We start from the raw sequence: 25,134 nt of genomic DNA on the forward strand, positions 1-25,134 counted from the left end.
TTAAAACAATGTTTTTATAAACATAAAAAATTAAAAAAATATAAAAGTTCAAATCACCCCCCTTTTGCCACATTAAAAATAAAACAGTAAACAAAAATAAAAATTACACATATTTGGTATCGTCGAGTTCAGAAACACCCGATCTATCAAAATATAAAAAGAATGAATCCAAACGGTAAATGGCATAAATAAATAAGCCTTCACTCAGCCCCAGATTATGAAAAATTGAGACATTTTGGAAAATGCCACCATTTTTTGTTTTACAAACTTTGGATATGTTTTTCACCACTTAAAGAGGTTGTCCGCTACCAGGACAACCCCTTCTTGAACTAAATGTTTGGCCCAAAAATAAAATAATAAAGTCTGCACTCACCTCTCATGCTGATCTCATGGGGGCTCTTGTGCTGTTTTGTGACACGTGATGCCGGTGGTGGATACGGTGACGCCAGCGCTGATTGGGTGCCGGCGTCACTTGTCACATCACTGCACAAAAGCCCCAAGGAGGGCGCGTGTCGACACAGTGGGAATGGTGCCGGAATGGGAGGTGATTACAGGCTTTATTATTTTATCGAGGTCAAACATTTAGTTCAAGAAGGGGTTGTCCTAGTAGTGGACAACATGTACATGTTTAATATCTACTCATACTGACCTGGGAAATCATAGTGGTAGGTCAGTTTTAGCATCTAGTTTTAGCATTTAGTGAACATGGAAAAAAAATCTGAAAAACAATTGCACTTTTTTTGCAATTTCACAGCACTTGGAATGTTTTTGGGTACACTATATTGTAAAATCAGTGTAGTTCAAAAGAACAACTTGTTCCACAAAAAACAAGCCCTCACATGGCCATATTGATTAAAAAATACAAAAGTTATGGCTCTGGGAAGAAGGTGAGCAAAAAACAGAAATGCAAAAACGGGAAATCCCAAGGTCGTGAAGGTGTTAAGGTATATTTTTACTGCTATGATGCATTTTATTTTTGAGTATACTTTTATCAATGGGGGGTGTCTTGTTACTGTGCAGGGCGGCACTGTGTTCCTTTTTTTTCTTCATCTGGTGATGTGTAGAAAGTGGGGCATGTGCTCTAGAAGCGATCAGCTATAGATTATGATGTGTTATTTTCTGCAGAGACGAGTTCTGGCTGGAAGAAGAGATGGCGGTCTGCGCTGGATGAAGAAGAAAAGCTAAAAGCAACACTTCAAGTACAGAAGTCACTGGTGAGTCAGTGTGATACCTGTACACTTACACTATACACTATATAGTATATACAGAGCTCCTGTGTGTGAAGTCACCAGTTATAACTGTATTACCTGTACCCTGAAATTATATACAGATAGTTCTTGTGTATAATATCACCAGTGATTCCTGTATTACTTGTAAACTATACACTGGATACTATATACAGAGCTCCTGTGTATAATGGCACTTATGACAATACTAGTGTTATTAGTATTTTTTTAAATTATGACCAGCATTGTAGTATTCGGTCACTGCGTGGTGGTAATATGTGGTCTTTTCATTTCTGAAGAAAAACAGTGTGAAAATGATTCAGTGGCCAAATGTCTCCTGATCTGAACCCAATCAAACACACATGGGGACTTCTGACGAGACAAGTTGCCATCATTCTCCATCCAGCATCCAGGCTCGAAAAGTAGTCGTTCTTCAAGAATGGAAAAAGTTGTTGCAATATGTAACCAACTTATTCATTCCATGCCTAGAAAACTTGACCCTGTCCTTAAAAATCATGGTGGTCATACAAAATACTAGATGTAGTAGTTTTTCATGTGGGGTGCTATTATTTTTGCATCAACTAATTTGAATAAAACTGAAGTTATTGTAATGAAAGTTGAATTAGTAACCTTACTTTCATTTTCTGGGTTAAAAAATGTTCTATGAAACTTGTCAAAATATTTTAAATTGTTCTTGCATTTAGTGAGATATTGATTAAAATCTTACTTTTTCAAAGGGGGTGTACTAATTTAGGCTGATATAAAAATATCAAATACATATTAAGTGTAGTTGTTTGCAGCTCTATGTCTCGTTTATGCAAATTCACAGATATTCAACAAATAGGATTAGGTCGCATTATAGAGAGCTGAGCAAGCAAGATAAAAGGAGCAGATTATTGACCTGGTATCAACATAATCCAACGTTAGTGCAATTCCTTTCAGAGAAGGTGATGAGCCAACAAAGAGTTTGTAGCAATTTTCTACACTGAAAACAGGAGACATTAGTGAAATATTACTGTATCTACAGTATACCCTATACAGTGAGGAAAATAAATATTTGATACACTGACAATTTTGCAAGTTTTCCCACCAACTGTACAAAGAATAGAGAAGTCTGCAATTTTTATCACAGGTACACTTCAACTGTGATAGACAGAATCTAAGAATAGAAACCAGAAAATCACATTGTATGATTATTACATAATTAATTTTATTGCATGAAATACGTATTTGATACAATAGAAAACGGAACTTTATATTTGGTACAGACACCTTTGTTTGTAATTACAGAGGTCAGACGTTTCCTCTAATTCTTGACCAAGTTTGCACAGACTGCAGCAGGGATTTTGGCCCACTGCTCCATACAAAACTTCTCCAGATCTTCCAGGATGGGCAACATTAAGTTTCAGCTCCCTCCATAGATTTTCTATTGTGTTCAGGTCTTGAGACTGGCTAGGTCACTCCAGGACCTTGAAATTCTTCTTACGGAAGCACTGCTTAATTGCCCTGGCTGTGTGTTTCAGGTCATTTTCATGCTGGAAGACTCAGCCATGACCCATCTTCAATGCTCTTACTGAAGGAAGGAGAGTGTTGGCCAAAGTCTCGCAATACATGACCTCATCCATCCTCCAATATGGTGCAGCCATCATGTCTCCTTTGCAAAAAGCACCCCCAAAGTATGATGTTTCCCCCACCATGCTTCTCAATTGGGACGGTGTTCTTGGGAATGTACTCATCCTTCTTCTTCCTACAAACACGGTGAGTGAAGTTGATATCAAAAAGTTCTATTTTGGTCTCATCTGACCACATGACCTTCTCCCATGCCTCCTCTGGATCATCCAGGTGGTCATTGGTGAACTTCAAACGGGCGTGGACATGTGCTGGGGTGAGCAGGGCGACTTTTGCGTGCCTGCAGGAAAACAGGTGCAATTAATACAGGTAATGAGTGCAGAGTAGGAGAGCTTCTTAAAGAAAAACTAACAGGTCTGCGAGAGCCAGTATTTTTGCTGGTTGGTAGGTGATCAAAAACTTATTTCATGTAATAAAATGCAATTTAATTTCTTAAAAATCATACAATGTGATTTTCTGGTTTTTATTTTTAGGTTCTGTCTGTCACAGTAGAAGTGTACCTACAATAAAAATTATAGACGTCTCCATTCTTTGTAGGAGGAAAAACTTGTAAAATCAGTAGTGTATCAAATACCGTATATACTCGAGTATAAGCCAAGATTTTCAGCCCACTTTTTTGGGCTGAAAGTAACCCTCTTGGATTATACTCGAGTCATACCCAGGGGTCGGCAGGGGAGGTGGAGCGGAGCTGTGTAATAATACTCACCTGCTCCTGGCGCGGTCCCTGCACGTCGCTGGTTCCACGGCGCCGGCAGCTTCTTCCTGTAGTGAGCGGTCACATGGTACCGCTCATTACAGTAATAAATATGGACCCGACTCCACTCCCATAGGGGTGGAGCCGCATATTCATTACTGTAATGAGCGGTACCATGTGGCCGCTGACTACAGGAAGAAGCTGCCAGGGAACAGACGTGCAGGGACTCCGCCAGAAACAGGTGAGTATAACTCTGCGCGATATTTACCTGCTCCCCGTTCCACCATCGGCGCCACTGCGTCTTCCACGTCCTCTGCAGTGACGCTCAGGTCAGAGGGTGCGATGACGCGATTAGTGCGCGCCACCCTCTGCCTGAACATCAGTGCAGAGGACGGACAAGACACAGCGGCAGTCGGCGATGGAACGCGGAGCAGGTGAATATAGCAAGTGCCGGGGGCCTGAGAGGTGAGTGTGTCATTTTTTATTTTTTTAATCGCAGCAACAGTATATGGGGCAAATGTCTGTATGGAGCATCTTATGGGGCCATGTGCAACATTATATGGGGCAAATATCTGTATGGGGCCATGTGCAGCATTATATGGGACAAATATCTGTATGGGGCCATGTGCAGCATTATATGGGACAAATATCTGTATTTAGCATCTTATGGGGCTATGTGCAGCATTATATGGGGCAAATATCTGTATGGGGCCATGTGCAGCATTATATGGGGCAAATATCTCTATGGAGCATCTTATGGGGCCATAATCCACATTTGTGGAGCATTATACGGGGCAAATGTGTCTATGGAGCATCTTATGGGGTCATAATCAACATTTGCGCAGCATTATATGGGGCACATTTTAATATGGAGCATCTTATGGAGCCCATCATGAACTGTATGGAGCATTATATGGGGCGTATTTTGTATGGAGCATCTTATGGGGCCATCATGAACTGTATGGAGCATTATATGGGGCTCCTGATTCAATATGGATATTCCAAAACACTTAAACTACTGATGTCTCAATTAATTTTACTTTTATTGGTATCTATTTTTAATTTTGAAATTTATCAGTAGCTGCTGCAATTTCCACCCTAGGCTTATACTCGACTCATTAAGTTTTCCCAGTTTTTTGTGGCAAAATTAGGGGTCGGCTTATACTCGTGTCGGCTTATATTCGAGTATATACGGTACTTATTTTCCCCACTGTACACTGGATAATAATCACACAAGACATGACAATCATTATTGCATAATTCTACAAAGTGGAAAATAAATATAACAGAACAAGCCCTTCTCAATCTGAATATGTGGCCCCTTTAAAATAAAAACTCTTATACTCACCTCCAGTGCCAATGCCTTTCTAGCTGTGTCGGCACTTGCTTTCTCAGGACTCACATGAGGTTGTTCATTCACACAAGCTCTGCATCCAATAAGCGCAGATTGCAGTGTCCACGCTTTAGGACAAATCAAATATCAAGAAGATGTCAGAGAGCAGACGCAACTCTGACTTCCTCTTTGTGTTCAATTTGTAGTTGACAACCCCTTTAATTGATAACGTTTTATTAGTATGTGTTGTAAAATTTGTGTACAGTATATATATTTATATATATATTGTGGTAGGGCGGCTCACTCAGCTGAACACAGAGGTAAAACTAGAACACTGTTTCTCTAAGAAAAGGCTTGGTTTATTGTAGCAGCATAAACCAAGCAGGGAAAGTAAAGACAGCCCTCTGGGCAAAACAGCGAGACAAAGAAACTAAAAGAAACACAGTCCTTTTCCTAGTGGGATCAGCCCGCTCACAAGCAGCAATGTCCACGGTTCAGATTGAGCACACAACTTCCTGGAGTCCTATCTCTGCTGGAACCACTGAACACTGAAGGCTTTGGCAGTCAGCCATTTAAGTCCAGACCTTGTGACCCCTCCATCATGTGACTGATCACATTATTCTGACATCACACAGGTCCTGTAAAGACAATGCAAGTGGAGATACGTGAACCTCGTCCCACCCGCACTATGGAGGTCCACTAAAACCAGCCTATCATATAACTTTATATAAACAGTCCCAACACACAGTGTGCTGGAGGAAACTATTCTGATTTTACATCACTGATGCCATCATGCGCAGTGACACATATCTCCCCTCCATCACTTCACCAGTGACTCTGTCACAATATATATATATATATATATATATATATATATATATATATATACACACACAGTATATATATATATATATATATATATATATATAACTCAGTGATGGAGCAGGGAGATATCATTGCCCCGCACTACTACTCCATGTTCTACAGGTCTACAGAAAAGCAGGGAGATGCACAGAGGGGGCGGGGAGCAGGCACCGACGCGATGACATCACTCTATGTTCCCCTATGCAATGACATCACCGCATTAGATGAGTATAAGATGTTTGTTTTTTATTTTATTTTAATAGTGCTCGTGGAGAGACGACTGGGCTACTACTAGACTAATTTGGGCCATTCATACAGTGTGGGAACTACTAGGGGCCATCCATACAGTGTTGGGGGAATAACGGGGGCCATCATTCAGTGGGGTGACTACTGGGGGCCATCATGCAGTGCAAGGGGATTACTGGGGGCCATCATACAGTGGGGGATTGAGGGCCATCATATAGTGGGAGGCTACTGATGACTGTAATACAGTGGCTATCATGCGGCCCATGATGCTTTTTATGTGGGAGCTGTGATGGGATCATGCTGTGTATAGGGAGCTGTGTGCTCAACATGCTGTTTATAGTGAGCTGTGGGCTTTACAGGATGTGTATAAGGAGATGTGTGCTCAACATGCTGTGTATAGGGAGCTGTGGGCTCAGCATGCTGTGTATAGGGAGTTGTAGGCTCAACATGCTGTGTATAGGGAGCTGTATGTTCAGCATGCTGTGTATTGGAAGCTGTGGGCCCGAAATGCTGTGTATAGGGAGCTGTGGGCTCAACATGCTGTGTAGAGGGAGCTGTGGGCTCAACATGCTGTGTATATGGAGCTGTGGGTTTTTAAATAAGTTTGAAATAAAAAGTGAAACTCTATCAATTCCAGGCATTCTCATGGTAAAAATTTGTAATAACATGTTTCAATACATTAATAAAGTTGATCAAATTCACTAAACTTACATCCAAACAAAAGTGAGTAATTGGGTAAGGCTTTCAGACATCCGTATTTTACATACAGTACATGTTTTATCTGTAGATTTCACAGATAGAACTCGTTCCCAATATTGTTGAAGAGTCTGCTCACATGTCTGCCAAAAAAATCCTGATACATATCTAATTAGGATCTTATTCATGGCTCAACATCACACATTCACGAATAAACATTGGCCCTGTTTCATCAAGACTGACGATTTTTTTCTCACCGGTGTTGATAAGGGGGTGGAGGAGTCAGACTCTCCAGATACATGAAGAGGTGCACACCTCTTCATGAGTCTGGAGCATGTGAGGAATGCCGTACTCCATGTGCTACGCCAGAAATTTAGCTCCAGTCAGTGACTGGAGTGAGATTACTGGTGTATGGAATTCCGCAGCTCATCACGAATTAGATGAGCTGTGGCATCATGCCCCCACTGTATCCCCGGAAATGAGACCAAAACAAGGATCTTAGTGTTGAACCACAACGCGTTTCAACGGTTAAACCGTCTTCATCAGGTGGAAGTTCCACCTGATGAAGACAGTTTAGGCTACTTTCACACTAGCGTTTTTTGCAATACGTTGCAATGCGTCGTTTATGTGAAAAAACGCATCCTGCAAAGTTGTTTGTAGGATGCGTTTTTGCCCCATAGATTAACATTAGCGACGCATTGCAACACATTGCCACACGTCGCAACCGTCGTGCGACGGTTGCGCCGTGTTGTGGCGGACCGCCGGGAGCAAAAAACGCTACATGTAACGTTTTTTGCTGCCGACGGACTGCTTTTTCCGACCGCGCGTGCGCGGCCGGAACTCCTCCCCCACCTCCCCGCACCTCACAATAGGGCAGCGGATGCGATGAAAATCTGCATCTGCTGCACTCGTTGTGCGGCGCAAACAACGCTAGCGTCGGTAACCTTGGCCCGACGCACTGCGACGGGCCGAGCCCGACGCTAGTGTGAAAGTAGCCTTAACCGTTGAAACGCGTTGTGGTTCAACATTAAAATCCTTGTTTTGGTCTCATTTCCAGCGCTCCTAGGACCGTTATTACTATTTACTGCATTTTGTATCCTCCTAGAAGGTTAACGGCTGGAGCTGCGGTGGACCTTTTGCTTTCAATTCTAACTGTGACCCTCACAGCGCTCCCTAGTGACCGCTTTCTTTTCCCTTGAATCCCACTGTATCCCTGTCCCTCTCTGCACATTTCAGCGAAACTTGGAGAAACTGATAAGAAAATTCTAAAAGCCGCTAAATTTTGGCACCACTGCAAGTTGTGGCAAACTTTTGCAACTTTTCAAATCTGTTATGCCACCTTTTTTTTGCCAAAGCTTTGATGAACTGGAGCCTGTATGTGCTTTACTTTTTTTATTGTTTCATAGTAGGAGAGTTATAAAAATTGTATTTTCTTTTGCTAATGAAAAAAAAACTAATACCACATGTAAGGTAAAAATGGACACGTGGACCCAAAATGGGCGAAAATCGGATGCAGCGCATTGATGAAAAAAGGTCAGTTTTTTCCTCCTGCACAAAATGAATGGATGCTTGAATGAACACTTAAAAAACATTTTCTTTGGACAGTTAGCTTAAGAAACATTTGGAGTTACCTCTTCTATTTTGTATGACTATGGGGACACATATCACCGCCAGACATTTGTTTGTACTGTGTATAAAGACCTCTTAGTACATGGACCCTTCTGACATGTTCATGAGCCTCATAAGCTGCTTCTCAAGAGAAAGGATAATGATAACTCTATCTGTGCTAGCCGCCTCAATCTCCAAATCCTAAAGGAAATCTTATGCTGCATCAGAAAAAATTGTAGCCCTTATTCAGATGGGGGAAATTGTCTTATTCTAGGCATTTTATAGGCCTGCATTATTGCATGACTTTGGATATGGTTGGAACTTGTGGAAAAAATATATTGGCTATCCTGGCTGAGAATGCTGGAGAAGACGGACACTAAGGAGGTGAGAGAATTGCTTCAGAGATGCCTTTACTCGTATCTTCTCTAATAAGTAAGTTATGACATTTATTGATTACGGTAATAATAATAAGGTAATAAGTTAATTAATGCGAGTCACATATAGAAGACACTTGACCAAAGTAGGTGAAGCCAATGTATTATTATCATAGTTAATGCACATCTTTATGAATATGATAATCTAATATATCCATCAAATGCAAATAGCAATAACAGTGCAGCACGGTGGCTCAGTGGTTAGCATATATTGTATATATTATATATTATACTGTATATATATATATATATATATATATATATATATATACAGTATATATACTAGCTGAAGAGCCCGGCGTTGCCTGGGCATAGTAAATATCTGTGGTTAGTTATGTTAAGTCCTTCTCAGTCCCTGGCTTACTAGAGGTAGGGATCCTGAGTAAATGACACGCAAACAAGGTATTGTGTGATCATATACAGGGGAAGCCCAGGAGCACATCTCTCTCTCTGGGCTTTGCCCTTCCTTTATATAGAAAAGAATTATTCTTTTACAGACATGCGCACAAGCGCTCATATTTCACTATCTCTTACATAAACAATCTATACCAGTCTTTATCAGTAGAAAGTTACATCATCTGGAAGGTGAATGAAAGGCTGCTATTGAAAGAAGGAATGCACACATGATTACTTCCATAAAAGGAAATGTCAAGTCAGCAGAAATGTATCTTGTTGTAAGCGAGATTTCTCAGGAAGAAGACAAGATGGATTCCTTTAGTTCAGTCTGATCTCCACAATTCCCCCCTTTGACATTTTCTTTTATTTATTTTATTACCACAGGGCCAAAGACAAAGCCTTTATTTGGTATTACACATGTACATGCTTGTATTCAATAAGAGAATCAAATCTAGTATTAATTCTTCCGTTTAACTCTCGCAACCTTTTCTTTGTTTTGCAATAAGTACAGATATTACAAAGGGATAGCAAAATAAGCGCAATAATCAGTATTAGCAAAGGATAACATAAGAGAAGAAGGAAAAAAAACTTTTTCCACACAAACACAAAGTTTATCTGTGCATACTGAGATACTCTTGAGCACAATCTGGAATAGTACGTATATGACTACAATAATCATAACTATATGTATTATGCTCTGCATAATCCCAGCAACCCACCCACCGATTCCTCTGAACCAGTTGGCTGGGTTAAGAAAAGAAAAGGTATCTGACCACCAGCTATCCTTATTCTGGTCATTGTCTTTGTCATACTGATCTCTGAGTCGTTGTACGTCCTTTAATTTAAATGTCATACTCATAGTACTATTCGGGTCTATATAATGACAGCAGGTGGGTCCGATGATTTGACACATACCCCCTTGTGAGGCAGTTAGGTAATCCAATACCAGGGTATGTTGGTTAGTGACTATTATAAGCTGATTCTGTACAGCTATACTAGTGTTTAGTATATCCAATATATCCCAGATCTGATCATCTAGATAATCCGTGGCTCTAACTAATTTATCCCACATCTGTGTTAACATAGGATAAATAAAAATGGTACTAGCAATTTTGTTAGGAATTCCCATTTGTACTATATGTGGCCTCCCCGAGGGACGTGGTGAGTTATCTGCAGCTCTTTTATACAGTGTGTGCTTGGGCACGGCTTGCATATTCACTTGTTTATTTGAAATTATGAATGTAGCCGGGGTTAGGCGTCCTAATGTACAAGTACCCTTTATACCTACGGGAAGCCATTTATATGCTCCTTCTCCGCATATCCAAAATGTACCTTCAGGCAGATCCCATAGAGCTGAGTGCTGCAATACCAATCTGTGAGCCAAGTCCACAAATCTAGATACATTCTGAAGCATACACCAAGAGGGTTTTTGTCCCAAGGGGCTACAGTACCCGGCTGCGGGATTCCCACATACAGGCATTCCTTTGATATACTCATCGGATTTATTACAAACCAGGTTCCCCAGCTTACTTGTACAACTGTTTGCATCACCTTGGGGGAACAATTTAGAATGTTTCCATTTTCTATTATGTATGTATCTTTCCAATACTACAGGTTTGAAAGCATCAGAGGGGGGGACGGTTGTACTGAAACTAAGCTGTAGATTTTCTGTGGGGACCTGTCCTAAATTAGTTAATCCAGTCTTATTTCTAGGTACCCATTTTCCTCCCCTAAATGCTAAATATTGTAGATGTGTGTTACTCCCTGAGAGATTACCCTGCCACCAAGGAAATTCTACCCATCCCACAATTGGTATGGCGATTGTAGTATTCCACAGCCTAGCATTACCAATTTGGTTGTTGGCCAGGTTGTCTGAACAATTAGGCCAAGCGAATATTTCTTCTGCTAATACGGGAACTGCTAGAAAAGGTATACTTGTGGCTGATACCGGCGAATGGGTACAGATCCAACAATCTGTCAGGGTTTGTGTATTGTTTAACAAGTCATGCACTAATTTTCTATGATGTTGTACGAATCTATTGTTCAAAGGGGCTAGAGAATTCAGTCTATCCCACGCCTCCGTTGAGGTTATCATTATTAACATCAATATCATGAGTTTATACTGCTTTTCTTGCAATGGCTTGCATGTATCCATGATGCCTTTCCTTCAAGCTTGACTGATGTAGGTGTTGTCAACAGGACTTGGAAGGGTCCGTCAAACCTTGGTTCTAGAGCCTTTCTGGTGTGTCTTTTTACATAGACTTGATCACCTGGTTCCAACTTGTGACTTCCTTCTGTGTTGTCAGGATCTGGAAGGGAAGCAAAAACTTGTGCATGCACCTTAGTTAATTGTTTCTGAAGATTTTGCACATAAGAAGTCAATGACTCAATATTTAACACAAGTTGCTGTGGAAAATAACATCCTAAATTGGCAGTCCTGCCAAACAAAATTTCATATGGAGACAGTTTAGTCTTACCCCTTGGGGTATTGCGTATTGAGTAAAGGGCCAGTGGAAGGCATTCTGTCCAAGGCTTTCCTGTTTCAGCCATGGCTTTCTGTATTTTTAATTTTAAAGTTCCATTCATGCGTTCTACCTTACCAGAACTTTGAGGATGGTACGGAGTGTGTAACTGACTTTCAACACCCAACATTTTCAGTACATTTTGAAATATTTCTCCAGTGAAATGAGTACCCCTATCTGACTCGATCACTTCAGGGAGACCGTAACGGGGTATCAGTTCGGCAACTAGCTTTACAGCAGTGTTTTTAGCTGAAGCCTTCCGAACTGGATAGGCCTCTGGCCACCCCGAGAACATGTCCACACATACCAACACATACTCATACCCATTACTTTTTGGCAGCTGGATAAAGTCTATTTGTAATCGCTGAAACGGGTAGAGAGGTCGGACGTGGTGCTTCATAGGGGTCTTTGTTGTCTGTCCGGGATTATGTGCCAGGCATATAGCGCATGCAGCACAATAGTCTCTTGCATAGTTGCCAAAACCTGGAGCCAACCAGACTTGCTTTGCCAGTAGTGTCATTGCATTTGCAGACACATGAGTAGGGTGGTGCAGTCCACCAACTACAATCGGATACCAGGCTCTAGGTAGACATATTAGTCCATCTTTCTTCCAAATTCCCGCTTGTTCTTCTGCCCCTTCCTTTTTCCACCTGTCCCTCTCCTCTTCTCCTGCATCTTCCTGTGCTTGTCTCAGTCTATCTTCAGTATTTTCTGTGGGGTTTACAGTATGAACCTGTTGTAAGGGTTTGACAGCTGCTGCTTTGGCTGCTTTATCAGCCCTATCATTTCCCCTAGATTCCCTAGTGTCGAGTCTCACATGTGCAGCTACCTTGATTACTGCTACTTCTTTTGTTTCTTGTGCAGCCTCTAAGATCTGTTTGATCAGAGAAGCATGTTTTACAGGTTGTCCTGACACTGTCATGTAACCTCTAGCTCTCCAGATTACTCCAAAATCAAACACAATACCATGTGCATACCTAGAATCAGTGTATATATTAGCTGTCTGGTTCTCAGCTATTTTAAGAGCTTCAATCAATGCTGTTAGTTCTGCTTCTTGTGCAGACTGTTTCGGTGGAAGTGGTTCTGCTTTGAGAGTTTCAGATTCTGACACAACTGCATACCCTGTATGGAAGTTACCTGTGTCATCTGCAAACCTACTACCATCTATAAACAGCTCTAAATCTGGATTTTGAAGTGGTGTTTCGGATACATTGGGTAAGCCTACCGTTTCTTGTAAAATGAGCTCTGTACAATCATGTGTGTCTGTAGGGAAAAAATTTGCGTGTGGATCAGTGTCCTTATTCCCCCCTTCAGACTCGAGAGGTAGCAGTGTAGCTATATTGAGAGTCTGAAGCCTAGCAAATGTGATAGTAGAGGGGAGCAACAAAGAACACTGTAGCCGCAAATGTCTGGCCATGGAAATGTGTTTTGGTTGGACCTGGTTTAATATCCCATAAACATCATGTGTAGTTTGAACTGTGAGTGGATACTCTAGGACAATTTCTGATGCTTTGTCCAACAATAGTGAGACAGCAACAACTACACGTACACAGGTTGGCGCTGCTCTAGCTACGGGATCTAACCTTGCTGAAAGATATGCAATTGGTCTTTGTTTCCCTGCATGCTTCTGGGTAAGAACTCCTGTAGCATGGGAATCAACTTCTGCAGCCATAAGCTGAAACGGTTTGGTGTAGTCTGGTAGCCCTAACGCTGGAGCTGAAACAAGGGCATCTTTTAATTGTTGGAACGAAATCTGACCTTCTTTTGTCAACAAATAAGGTTCACTTTTTACACAGTCATACAGTGGTTGCATTAGTTGACTGGCATGTATAATCCATTGTCTACAATGAGACACTATTCCTAAAAATGCTCGTAGCTGTTTATGATTTCTAGGCTCATTCATCTGTCTTATTGCTTCAGTTCTTTGTGGTGTAAGATGCTTTTTACCTTGAGAAATGCAATGACCTAGAAAGACCACTTTGGTCTGACAAACTTGTAGCTTTTGTCTATTCACTTTACACCCTTCTTTTTCTAAAAAACATAGTAAACTCACAGTGGACCTTTCTGCAGTTTCTAGATCTGGGCAGCAAAGTAGTAGGTCATCCACATACTGCAAAATTACTACCTGTGGTTCGGGTTCAAACCTCTGAAGGACTGTTTGTAGGGCATTTGAATAAAGAGTAGGGGAGTGTATCATTCCCTGTGGAAGGCGTGTCCACGCCAACTGTTTGCCCTTAAATGTAAATGCAAACAAATGCCAACTATCTTGGTGTAAAGGAACCGAGAAAAATGCATTTGAAAGATCTATTACAGTAAATACTTGAGAACTGGCTGGTATCTGTGATAGTAACGTATGAGGATTGGGTACAACTGGGGTGATTGGATCTAGAACTTTGTTTATTTCTCTTAAATCATGTACCATACGATATTTGGGCATAGAACTCTTATCAAGAGTTCTCTTTTTGACTGGATACAGAGGAGTGTTAGCAGGTGATTGTATCTCTACCAAAACTCCTTTCTCTTTATATCCCTCTATCTGTTTTGTAATCGCTAGTTCCTGCTGGGCACTCACAGGGTATTGTCTGAGCTGTGGGAGAACAGTTCCTGGTTGCACAGATAGTTTTACAGGAGAGATATGCAATAGTCCCACATCGGTGTCACCCTGTGCCCACAGTGTTTCTGGGACCATTGAGAGGTCTAGATCTGTGGTGTACTCTTTTTCTTCAGCATAATCCTCAAAAGCCTGAATTCTAACATATTGTTCTAATGTTTCTGCATCATCAGGGATAGTCAGTATAACTGTGCCATCTTCCCTAAAATTGATGTTAGCTTCTAATTTCTTTAGGACATCAGTTCCTAACAAACATGTTGGGGCACCTCTGGCATACAAAAATCTGGATGCAAAACATTTAGGTCCTAATGAGACCTCTAGGGGCACAGTATATGGCAGTGTTCGAATTACCCCATCATAACCCTCAGCAAAAGTTGTTTGTTCTGAAATATCTTCCGGATTCGGAAGAAAATCTTGATTCAAAATTGAGGAAGTTGCACCTGTATCTATCAAAAATGGAATCTCTCTCCCCCCCACATTCACCTGTATCATAGGTCTTCTAGCTGGTAGGGAAGTTTGTAACACATCGAGTCAATCTGAATCTGGTATGGGACCATCTATGATGGTAGATTTCTGCTGGTTGTCCGTTTGGGGAGGGTTATTTCTGGGAACAAATTTGCCTGACTTTATATCTGCCAACTTCTTCCTGCACTCTCTTTGGAAATGACCTGGCTTTTTACAGTAGTGGCAAGGAAAGTTGTGTCTCACTCTTCCTCCTGTATTAGCTTGTGCTATTCTAACAGGCTTACGATTCTCTCTCATATCCATGACTATTCCTAAACATCGTTGTTTCACAATATTTGGTTGTTCAATTGTTCTCCAATCTGGAGTAGAGGATTTAAATTTTTCTCTGATTTTCGGATCTAGCCCCTCTATTAATTGTTTTGTAAAAAGTCTCCTTACTGAAGCATCAGTCAAATCCAATCCTTCATCCCTAAAGCTATTTTCTAATTCTTGACTATATTCTTCAATACTTTGCCCAAATTTCTGCATAATCACACCCGTAGATCCCCTTTCCCTCTGTTTTTCTCTCATGAAAATTATTAATGCCTCTGTGAACTGGGTACCTGATGCTTCTGTCTGTAAGGCACCCCCTTCTGCCACTGGTCTATTGGGCTGTAGGTGTGTCAATAATTCCTGAAAAAGTCCGGGGGACATTTTCATTCTACATAATTCTTCCCCGTCCGCCCAGACCCCAGCATGAGTCTGCATGATTTGTTGTATGTATTGTGCAAATCGGATGGGATATTGAGTGGGATCAGGCGCATTATGCAGGAGGGACATACCTTCAGCAGGGGACCAAGGAAAATACTGTCGGGTCTGGTGATATCTAGTTCCCATTACCCCGTCAGCACCAGGTTCCCTAAAGGGTCTTGGTACTACCCTAACAGGGGCAAGTACAGCGCCATGTCTAGGTGTACCACAGACTAGGCAATCATTTCTCCAATCTGGATTTTGTTGTCCACAGTGTGAACATACCCATCCTCCTACCCCACCAAGATTGGGATACAAGGCTGGAAATTGTTTTCCTCCTTCTGCTCCTCCAGATGGTACAAATGATTGGGCTTTTGGATCTAGGTAAGGTGGTGGGATTATGTCACAACTTTTTCCCTTCCCCATAATCCATTTGGAAGTGTCTGGATCATACTTCCAATTCTCCTCTTTAGCTGTTTTTGAGACCTCTATCATACAGTGTATGATTTCTTCCCACCCATTGTCTTTGATAATTCCACCTCGTTCTTTACTCAGTTTTTCCCATTCTGTACTGAACATAAGTGCTTCTGAAATTCCCAATTTTTCTCTTACCCTTCTAATCTGACTTCTGACTGTCTTCCCACATCTTTCCTGTATGATATCTGCTGCTTCCACTTGTCCTAAGACGGTTTTTGTCTGTTTATTTCCCATTTTTCTTTTTTTTTTTTTTTTTTTTTTTCAATATTAGCTATTTCTACCCCAGGTGACGTTTGGACAATCACTTATCCTAGGTGATGTCTCGTTGCCTTCTCTCCTAGGGAGCTAAAATATTGAAGGGCTGATCTGCTCCATTCTTTCTAATGTGCAGAATGTACTTAAGTGCTATTATGCACGCAAACAGACCCAGCAACACCATACAGATCACAAAACTTTCTGTGTCAGTTAGCATACTTGTCCCAGGCTCATGGACCCGCGTCCTGGGCTCATTCTATCAAACCTTATCCAGAAATGAAGGAGGTTAAGCACTTAAATGAGAGTCAAGCATGGGCGGAGGTCTCCCCGAAAGGACGCAACCACATGACCCAGTTAGGCTGACTTCCGTGTATAAGGCTTATACCCCAACTATTTCGGCTTATTTTTCTACGCACTTTTGCTCTTCTTTCACAACATACCACAACCTTCACACTGTTCACACACTGCCAGGGACAGGACTCATAAATCTATACAATATAGTAACCCGAGTTTTATAGGTATCTACTCACTACTAGACTAACCCAGCGTGACACGGCTCATAGAGATCTTTCGGATAATACAAGGCAGATAAAAGAGAACTAATAATGTCTCTTACCTGGCCAGGTTTTTCAGTTCATTTGCCGTCCATTATCCCAGATCTCCATTGTCCGTATCTGCAGGTGAATCTCGAGCAAATACTCTCATCTCGGGTCCCTGTTCGGTGCGCCAAAGAAATGTTAAGTCCTTCTCAGTCCCTGGCTTACTAGAGGTAGGGATCCTGAGTAAATGACACGCAAACAAGGTATTGTGTGATCATATACAGGGGAAGCCCAGGAGCACATCTCTCTCTCTGGGCTTTGCCCTTCCTTTATATAGAAAAGAATTATTCTTTTACAGACATGCGCACAAGCGCTCATATTTCACTATCTCTTACATAAACAATCTATACCAGTCTTTATCAGTAGAAAGTTACATCATCTGGAAGGTGAATGAAAGGCTGCTATTGAAAGAAGGAATGCACACATGATTACTTCCATAAAAGAAAATGTCAAGTCAGCAGAAATGTATCTTGTTGTAAGCGAGATTTCTCAGGAAGAAGACAAGATGGATTCCTTTAGTTCAGTCTGATCTCCACAGTTATAGCACCTCACGTCTCTTATTTTCCCATCATGCCTCTCATATTCTCCCTTACACCTCTCATTTTCTCCCTTACACCTCTCATTTTCTCCCTTACACCTCTCGTTTTCCCCCTCACTTCTCTCATTCCCCCCTAACACTTGTCATTTCGACCTCACATCTGTCATTTTCCGATCACTCCACTATTTTCCCTCACTCCTCTCATTTTGCACTCACACCTTTTCATTTTCACCTCACATCCCTCATTTTCACCTCAGTATATACATGTTTGTTATCTCCCTTACATATAGTATACACCTGTATGTCTTCTCTTGTATATAGTATATACCTGTATGCCATCTCCCCTGTAAATAGTATATACCTGCTGTATGTCATCTTCTCCTGTATATTGTATATACCCATGTGTCATCTCCTCCTGTATATATTATATACCTGTATGTCATCTCTTCTGTATATACTATATACCTGTATGTCATCTCCTCCTATATATAGTATATACCTGTATGTCATCTCCTGTATATAGTATATACCTGTATGTCATCTCCCCTGTATATAGTATATACCTGCTGTATGTCCTCTCCTCCTCTATACCTATGTGTCATCTCCTCTTTTATAAAGTATATACCTGTATGTCATCTCCTCCTGTATATAGTATATACACGTGTGTCATCTCCTCCTGTATATAGTATATACCTGTGTATCATCTGCTCCTGTATAAAGTATATACCTGTGTGTCATCTCCTCCAGTATATAGTATATACCTTTATGTCATCTCCACCTGTATATAGTATATACCTGTGTCATTTGCACTGTATATAGTATAAACCTGTGTGTCATCGCCCCTGTATATAGTATGTACCTGTATGTCATCTCCCCTGTATATAGTATATACCAGGATGTCATCTCCTCCTGTATATAGTATATACCTGTATGTCATCTCCTCCTGTATATAGTATATACCTGTGTGTCATCTACCCTGTATATAATATATATGTGTGTGTCATCTCCTCCTGTATATAGTATATACCTGTGTGTCATCTCCTCCTGTATATTATATACCTGTGTGTCATCTCCTCCTGTATATAGTATATATGTGTGTAATCTCCTCCTGTATATAGTATATACCTGTAAGTCATCTCCTCCTGTACATAGTATATACCTGTGTGTCATCTGCTCCTGTATATAGTATATATCTGTAAGTCATCTCCTCCTGTACATAGTATATACCTGTGTGTCATCTGCTCCTGTATATAGTATATACCTGTGTGTCATCTGCTCCTGTATATAGTATATACCTGTGTGTCATCTCCTCCTGTATATAGTATATACCTGTGTGTCATCTCCTCCTGTATATAGTAAATTGGCAGCCTGATAAATCCCCAGCCAACAGGAAGCCCTCCCCCTGGCAGTATATATTAGCTCACACATACACATAATAGACAGGTCATGTGACTGACAGCTGCCGTATTTTCTATATGGTATATTTGTTGCTCTTGTAGTTTGTCTGCTTGTTAATCAGATTTTTATTTTTAAAGGATAATACCAGACTTGTGTGTGTTTTAGGGCGAGTTTCATGTGTCAAGTTGTGTTTGTTGAGATGCATGTGGCGACATGCATGTAGTGACTTTTGTGAGATGAGTTTTGTGTGGCGACATGCGTGTAGCAACTTTTTGTGTGTCGAGTTGCATGTGACAGGTTAGTGTAGCAAGTTGTGTGCAGCAAGTTTTGCGCATGGCGAGTTTTGTGCGTGGCAAGTTTTATGTGTGGTGCATTTTGAGTATGTGCAAGTTTTGAGTGAGGCAACTTTTGCATGTGTTGCAACTTTTGTGCATGTAGCAATTTTTCCGCGTGTGCAAGTTTTGCGTGTGGCGAGTTTTCCATGAGGTGAGTTTTGCACGTGTGGCGAGTTTTGCGTGAGCCTAGTTTTGCATGTGGCGAGTTTTGAGCGGCGACTTTTGTGTTTCAACGTTTATGTGGTGAGGTTGGTGTATGTGTGGTGAAATGTGTGCTAAGGGTGGGATATGCGTTCAAGCACGTGGTAGTTTGTGGCGCCTTTTGTGTGTGTGTTCATATCCCCGTGTGTGGTGAGTATCCCATGTCAGGGCCCCACCTTAGCATCTGTACGGTATATACTCTTTGGTGCCATCGCTCTCACTCTTTAAGTCCCCCTTGTTCACATCTGGCATCTGTCAATTTGCCTCCAACACTTTTCCTTTCACTTTTTCCCATTATGTAGATAGGGGCAAAATTGTTTGGTGATTTGGAAAGCGCGGAGTTAAAATTTCACCTCACAACACAGCCTATGACGCTCTCAGGGTCCAGACGTGTGAGTGTGCAAAATTTTGTGGCTGTAGCTGCAACGTCTCCAACACTTTTCCTTTCACTTTTTCCCCATTATGTAGATAGGGGCAAAATTGTTTGGTGAATTGGAAAGCGCGGGGTTAAAATTTCACCTCACAACATAGCCTATGACGCTCTCAGGGTCCAGACGTGTGACTGTGCAAAATATTGTGGCTGTAGCTGCGACGGTGCAGATGCCAATCCTGGACATACACACATACATACATACATACACACATACACACACACATTCAGCTTTATATATTAGATATATATATATACACTGTTCAGAAAAATAAGTCCAAGTCAATCACACTTATGTGTCCAGTTAATAAGCAACCCCCATTGTGAATCAATTTCTCCTGCAGTTGTGCAAATGAAACAGACATCAGGTATAGGCAATTAGCAAGACAACCAATATAAAGGAGTGGTTCTGCAGGGGGTGACCACAGACCATTTCTCTGTTTTCATCCTTTTTGGTCACTTTTGCATTTTATTGTTGCTCCCGCCCCTAATGGTACTGTACAATAGAATGAGGCAGTGTCTACAGTACAACTCACAGAAGTTGCTCAGGTAGTGCAGCTCATCTAGGATGGCACTTCAATGTGAGCTGTGGCAAGAAGGTTTGCTTTGTCTGTCAACATAGTGTCCAGAGCATGGATCAGATACCAGGAGACAGGCCAGCACACCAGGCGACGTTGAGAGGGCCAGAAGAGGGCAACAACCCAGCAGCAGGACCTCTACCTCCTCCTTTGTGCAAGGAGGAACAGGAGGAGCACTGCCAGAGCCCTGCAAAATGACCTCCAGCAGGCCACAAATGTCCATGTGTCTGCACAAATGGTTAGAAACCGACTCCATGAGGATGGTCTGAGTGCCCGACGTCCACAGATGGGGGTTGTGCTCACAGCCCAGGATGCTTGGCATTTGTGACAGAACACCAGGATTGGCAAATTCGCCACTGGCGCCTTGTGCTCTTCACAGATGAAAGTAGTTTCACACTGAGCACAAGTGACAGATGTGACAGAGTCTGGAGACGCTGTGGAGAGTGATCTGCTGCCTGCAACATCCTTCAGCATGACCGGTTTGGCAGTGGGTCAGTAATGGTGTGGGGTGGCATTTTTTTTTGGGCTGCACAGCCCTCCATGTGCTCGTCAGAGGTAGCCAGACTGCCATTAGGTACCAAGATGAGATCCTCAGACCCCTTGTGAGACCATATGCTGGTGCGGTTGGCCCTGGGTTCCTCCTAATGCAGGACAATGCCAGACCTCATGTGGCTGGAGTATGTCAGCAGTTCCTGCAAGATGAAGGCGTTGAAACTATGGACTGGCCCGCCTGTTCCCCAGACGTGAATACGATTGAACGCACCTGGGACATCATGTCTCACACCATCCACCAACGTCACATTGCACCACAGACTGTCCAGGAGTTGGTAGATGCTTTAGTCCAGGTCTGGGAGGAGATCCCTCAGGAGACCATCCGCCGCCTCATCAGGAGCATGCTGAGGTGTTGTAGGGAGATCATACAGGCACTTGGAGGCCACACACCCTACAGAGCATCATTTCCTTGTCTTGAGGCATTTCCACTGAAGTTGGATCAGCCTGTAAATTAATTTTCCATTTTGATTTTGAGCATCACTCCAACTTCAGACCTCCATGGGATATTAGTTGTGATTTATGTTGATCATTTTTAGGTTTTATTGTTCTGAACACATTCCACTATGTAATGAATAAAGATTTACAACTGGAATATTTCATTTAGTGATATCTAGGATGTGGGATTTTAGTGTTCCCTTTCTTTTTTTGAGCAGTGTATTATATTAATGGATACAAATTATATATAAATTTCATGTGTATTTACAGTATGGATGTATATACAGTGAGTACGGAAAGTATTCAGACCCCTTTACATTTTTCACTCTTTGTTTCATTGCAGCCATTTGGTAAATTCAAAAAAGTTCTTTTTTTTCTCATTAATGTACACTCTGCACCCCATTTTGACTCAAAAAAATGTAGAAATTTTTGCAAATTTATTAAAAAAGAAAAATTGAAATATCACATGGTCACAAGTATTCAGACCCTTTGCTCAGACACTCATATTTAAGTCACATGCTGTCCATTTCCTTGTGATCCTCCTTGAGATGGTTCTACTCCTTCACTGGAGTTTAATTAAACTGATAGGACTTGATTTGGAAAGGCACACCCACTGTATATACACACAAGCACACATACAGTATATATCTTCTATCCTGGCATATACAGGTGCTTTTCACAAAAATTAAATATCATCAAAAAGTTCATTTGTTTCACTTTTTCAATACAAAAAGTGAAACTCATCTACTATATACTGTAATTGTCACTTCCGTCTTTCTGCCTGTCCTTCTGTTTTTCTGTCACAGATATTCATTGGTCATGGCCTCTGTCTGTCATGGAATCCAAGTCGCTGACTGGTCATGGCAAAACGCCCACGACCATTGCCACGATCAATCAGCGACGGCCACAGTGCAGCGGCAATATGGCCGCTCTTTCCTCCCCGCAGTCAGTGCCCGCTCCATACTCCCCTCCAGTCATCCAGTCAGCCCTCACACAGGGTTAATGCTAGCGTTACCGGAGCGCGGTGCAACGCACTCCGGTTACGCAGCTATTAACCCTGTGTGACCAACTTTTTACTATTGATGATGCGTATGCAGCATCAATAATAAAAAGATCTACTGTTACAAATAATAATAATAATAAAAGAAAAAAAGTTATTCTCACCCTCCGACATGTTGCCCTGTCCTCGGCAGTGCAAGCGGCAGGTTCCGGTGCTAAGGATGCTATGCGAAAAGGACCTGCCATGACATCACGGTCATGTGACTGCGACGTCATCACAGGTCCTGCGCTCATAACAACCCTGGGACCGGAAGCTGCCGCGTGCACCGCACACAGGCGACAGGACTACAAGGGGCCCTCGGATGGTGAGTATGTTTATTTTTTATTTTTTAACCTGTTACATACGTGGCTCGGCAATATACTACATAGCTGGGCAATATACTACGTGACTGGCCAATATACTACGTGACTGGGCAGTATACTATGTGGCTCTGTGCTGTATACTACGTCGCTGTGCAATATACTACGTTTCTGGGCAATATACTACGTCACTGGGCAATATACTACGTGACTGGGCAATATACTACGTGACTGGGCAATATACTACATGACTGGGCAATATACTACGTGACTGGTCAATCTACTACGTGGCTGGGCAATATACTATGTGGCTGGGCAATATACTACGTCACTGGGCAATATACTACGTAACTGGGCAATATACTACGTGACTGGGCAATATACTACGTGGCTGGGCAATATACTATGTCACTGGGCAATATACTACGTAGCTGGGCAATATACTACGTAGCTGGGCAATATACTATGTGGCTGGGCAATATACTACGTGGCTGGGCAATATACTACGTGACTGGGCAATATATTACGTGATTGTGCAATACACTACGTGGCTGGGCAATATACTACGTGGTTGGGCAATATACTACGTAGCTGGGCAATATACTATGTGGCTGGGCAATATACTACGTCACTGGGCAATATACTGCGTAACTGGGCAATATACTACGTTACTGGGCAATATACTACGTGGCTGGGCAATATACTACGTCACTGGGCAATATACTACGTAGCTGGGCAATATACTACGTAGCTGGGCAATGTACTATGTGGCTGGGCAATATACTACGTGGCTGGGCAATATACTACGTGACTGGGCAATATACTACGTGACTGGGCAATATACTATGTGGTTGGGCAATATACTACGTAGCTGGGCAATATACTACATGGCTGGGCAATATACTATGTGGCTGGGCAATATACTACATGGCTGGGCAATATACTACGTAGCTGGGCAATATACTACGTGGCTGGGCAATATACTACGTGGCTGGGCAATATACTACGTGGTTGGGCAATATACTACGTGGCTGGGCAATATACTAAGTGGACATGCATATTCTAGAACATCCGATGTGTTAGAATCGGGCCACCATCTAGTATATTATATAGAATCATTACAAACAGAGTGATCTATTTCAAGTGTTTATTTCTGTTAATGTAGATAATTATGGCTTACAGTCAAAGAAAACTCAAAGGTTGTTATCTCAGTAAATTAGTATACTTTATAAAACCAGCTTGAAAAATGATTTAAAAATTCGAAATGTTGGCCTACTGAAATGCAGTCAATACTTGGTCAGGGCTCCTTTTGCATCAATTACTGCATCAATGTGGAGCGTCATGGAGGTGATCAGCCTTAGGCACTGCTGAGGTGTTATGGAAGCCCAGGTTGCTTTGATAGCAGCCTTCAGCTCATCTGCTTTGTGGGGTCCGGTGTCTCTCATTTTCCTCTTAAGGTTAAGATCAGGTGAGTTTGCTGCCAATCAAGCACAGTGATACTGTTGTTTATAAACCAGGTATTGATACTTTTGGCATTGGGGACAGGTGCCAAGTCCTGCTGGAAAAAGAAATTTCCATTTCCAAAATGTTTGTCAGCAGAGGGAAGCATGAAGTGCTCTAAAATTTCCTGGTAGACGGCTGCGCTGACTTTGGTCTTGATAAAACACAGTGGACCTACACCAACAGATGACATAGCTCCCCAAACCATCACTGATTGTGGAAACTTCACACTAGACCTCAATCAGCTTGGATTGTGGCCTCTCCACTCTTCCTCCAGACTCTGGGACCTTGATTTCCAAATGAAAGGCAAACTGACCACTGAGCAACAGTCCAGTTCTTTTTCTCCTTGGCCCAGGTAAGATTCTTCTGGCGTTGTCTATTGGTCATGAGTGGCTTGACACAAGGAATGTGACACTTGTAGCCCATGTCCTGGATACCTCTGTGTGTGGTGGCTCTTGAAGCAATAACTCCAGCAGCAGTCCAATCCTTGTGAATCTCCCCCAAATTTTTGAATGGCCTCTTCTTAACAATCCTTTCAAGGCTGTTGTTATCCCAGTTGATTGTGCACCTTTTTCTAGCACACTTTTTCCTTCCACTCAACTTTCTATTAATATGCTTGGATACAGCACTCTGTGAACAGCCAGCTTCCTTTTGTGGCTTACCCTCCTTGTGGAGTGTCTCAATGACTGCCTTCTGGACATTTGTCAAGTCAGCAGTCTTCCACATGATTGTGGAGCCTACTGAAACAGGCTAAGGGACCTTTTTAAATGCTTAGGAAACCTTTGCAGGTGTTTTTTGTTAATTATTCTATTTTACTGAGATAATGACTTTTCGGTTTTCATTGGCTGTAAGCCATAATCATCAACATTAACAGAAATAAACACTTGAAATGGATCACTCTGTAATGACTTTATATAATATATGAGTTTCACTTTTTGTATTGTAGAACTGAAATTAACCTTTTGATGATATTCTTATTTTGTGAGAAGCACTTGTATATCCCCATCCTGGTATATATATGTGT

General features: G+C 41.8%; 1 protein-coding gene across 1 annotated transcript in view; it reads left to right on the forward strand.

The window, feature by feature from the left end:
* The first annotated feature begins 8,469 nt into the window (after positions 1–8,469).
* Positions 8,470–25,134, forward strand: part of CNGA1 (cyclic nucleotide gated channel subunit alpha 1) — a 98,652-nt gene continuing 81,987 nt past the window's right edge. The window contains exon 1 of the mRNA XM_069745786.1: positions 8,470–8,680. Within this exon, the coding sequence (XP_069601887.1) occupies positions 8,654–8,680 (27 nt within the window). The 5' untranslated portion in view covers positions 8,470–8,653. The remainder of the gene's footprint in view (positions 8,681–25,134) is intronic.

This window comes from Ranitomeya imitator, chromosome 1 (assembly GCF_032444005.1).
Source record: "Ranitomeya imitator isolate aRanImi1 chromosome 1, aRanImi1.pri, whole genome shotgun sequence".
Lineage (NCBI taxonomy): Eukaryota > Metazoa > Chordata > Amphibia > Anura > Dendrobatidae > Ranitomeya > Ranitomeya imitator.